Consider the following 2493-nt stretch of genomic DNA (forward strand, 5'->3'; position numbering starts at 1 on the left):
TTATTATTATTATTATTACTATTATTGTTATAGAATAATCATAGAATAATCATGTGCATCACTTTCCCAGTAAATGGGTTATTCTGTATCCTGAGTACATAAGTTTAGGGCAGGATAGCAGAAGGGAAATTAATATGGATTCTAGAGAGAGACATGGGGCTATGCAAAGAGAATGTAACCAACTCCTTACACACTGGGCAAGCATTGCTGCCTCTGAGGTTCTGTTTTCTCCACTGTCAAATGAGGGCAATTTCTCCTGCTGTACTTATCTTGTAGACTGACTAAAGTAAGCAAAAACGTGATTGTGACGGAGAGGCTCCGCGGGTGGCATGCAGCGGGCTGTGGGCAGGCCAGTGGCAGAGCCGGGCTTTTGTGCTGCACCGGTAGGCAGGATGGGTTGCAGATGCTGCTGGGCCCTCTGGCTGCTGCTCCTGCTCACGGCCACCTGCGCCAGGCTCCTCTTCTGCTGGTACTCGGGAGCTTGGCCGGAGTCCGGAGCTTGGACCTCGGGGCCTGCGAGACAGGAGGCCTGCCCGCGCCCGCTGGCCCTGGCACTGCAGCAACACGCGCATTTCGGGGGGCTCTTCAACCTGTCCATCCCGGTGCTGCTGTGGGACGGCCTCCTCACCCCGGAGCTCTGGGACCGCCTGAGCCACGTTAAAGCCCCCTACGGCTGGCATGGGGTCCCCCGCGAAGCCATCACCTCCACCCTGAGCCTTCTGAATGGCTCGGAGAGCGCGGAGCTGTTGGCGGAGTCCCACGAGCCGCGTGGGCCTTGGCCTTGCATTCGGTGTGCGGTGGTGGGCAACGGAGGCATCTTGAAAGGCTCCGGCCAGGGCCGCCTCATCGATGCCCACGACTATGTCTTCAGACTCAATGGTGCTGTGATCAAAGGCTTCGAGGATGACGTGGGCACCAAGACCTCCTTCTACGGCTTCACTGTGAACACGATGAAGAATTCCCTCATCAACTACAGGGATCTGGGCTTCACCTCCGTCCCACAAGGACAAGGCATGCGTTACATCTTCATCCCTTCAAACACCCGTGACTATGTGATGCTGCGATCAGCTATTTTGGGTGTGCCTGTCCCTGAGGGTCCTGACAAAGGGGACCTGCCTCAGGCCTATTTCGGACCAGATGTCCATGCAGGTAAATTCAAGCTACTACATCCAAACTTCATCCTCTACCTGACAGAGAAGTTTTTGAATTCGAGTGTTCTTAACACCTATGCTCAAGACATATATATGCCTAGTACAGGGGCCCTGGTTCTGCTGACAGCTTTGCATACCTGTGACCAGGTTAGTGCCTATGGATTTATCACAAAAAACTACTGGAAATTTTCTAACCACTATTTTGAACGAAGAAAGGAGCCACTGAAATTTTATATAAATCATGATCTGCGTCTTGAGGCCACTCTGTGGAGGGACCTGCACAAGGCTGGCATCGTTCAGCTGTACCAGCACTGACCCCAACCTTCTTGGGTCCTTTGCTTCTCTTTGCAAAGCCTTGGTTCTCATCATTTAAATGGCCAAAATCTTTTTCTTGTCTTCTATTAATGGGTCTTAGCATTAATGGGTAATTAACCCTCGGTTAAATCATGATTTCAATTAATTTTAACTGAGGTAGCTGATAGTCAGCTTAATAGTTTTAGAAAGATTAGAGCTGTAACTTCTTGGCTTCTGTTAGGACTTGGTTGTTTCCCAAACTGTTTTAATGAAGTCTCATCCAACATATGCATATTATTCGCATACAGCCCATTGAACCAAGCCTTGTGATTTAATGTCTTGGTAACTAGTAGCTTTGGACAGTTTATTCTGCTACACCAGGTGTTTAGCTGACAGGAGAGTTTCCAAGGGAGCCTTGGACAATTCACCAAGGACCAGCCTCTGGCCTGATTCAGTTCTGCAGTTCTCGAAGACAGATTTTATCAGCACATTTAATACTAGGGATGACTGAACTCAATAACAAAAATCAAGACAGCAATGTCTATTAAGCTGCTACTAGAATAAATTCACAGAGAAACCTGATAAACAAGAAAACAACAATTTTGACAGTGTGGTACAGGATGTTATATACAAGGGAGGCATTACAATATCCTTTCAATGTAAACAGAGTATCCAGGGCAGATCCAGCCTAGCAGTAGAAGCTCAATTCTTGGAAATAAGAAAGTTGTATATCTAACCCCTTGATCTGTTTTCCTGATCGTGAAAAGCCAGCTGATTTTTCTGTCCCTTTGTTACATAATTGTCAAAAGTAGAATGTGGGTGGAGCACCAAAGGTGAAGCTGTGTGTAAATATAAAGTGCTAAGAAAATTCACCACAGGAGATTGGTTTGTTCAAAGAAGATCATATTTCCAGAAACTCTAGTTGGTGAGATTGTTCGTATGCTTTTCAAGTTGGCGTTTGAATTTCTGAGATGAAAAAATGTTCTTATTTTTACATGAGGAAGATTGGGGTGGGATAAGACTCTCTTCCTGCCTCCACTAGGGTGAT

The 2493-nt window shown here is 47.0% G+C and overlaps 1 protein-coding gene across 1 annotated transcript; it reads left to right on the forward strand.

Annotated features, from left to right (window-relative positions):
* The first annotated feature begins 329 nt into the window (after nucleotides 1-329).
* On the forward strand, nucleotides 330-1466 carry LOC117033332 (alpha-N-acetylgalactosaminide alpha-2,6-sialyltransferase 2-like). Its single transcript, XM_033125417.1, has one exon. The coding sequence runs from the start codon at nucleotides 330-332 to the stop codon at nucleotides 1464-1466; it is 1137 nt and encodes a 378-aa protein (XP_032981308.1).
* The last annotated feature ends 1027 nt before the right edge of the window (nucleotides 1467-2493 follow it).

The sequence above is a fragment of the Rhinolophus ferrumequinum genome, chromosome 13 (assembly GCF_004115265.2).
Source record: "Rhinolophus ferrumequinum isolate MPI-CBG mRhiFer1 chromosome 13, mRhiFer1_v1.p, whole genome shotgun sequence".
Taxonomy (NCBI): Eukaryota; Metazoa; Chordata; class Mammalia; order Chiroptera; family Rhinolophidae; genus Rhinolophus; species Rhinolophus ferrumequinum.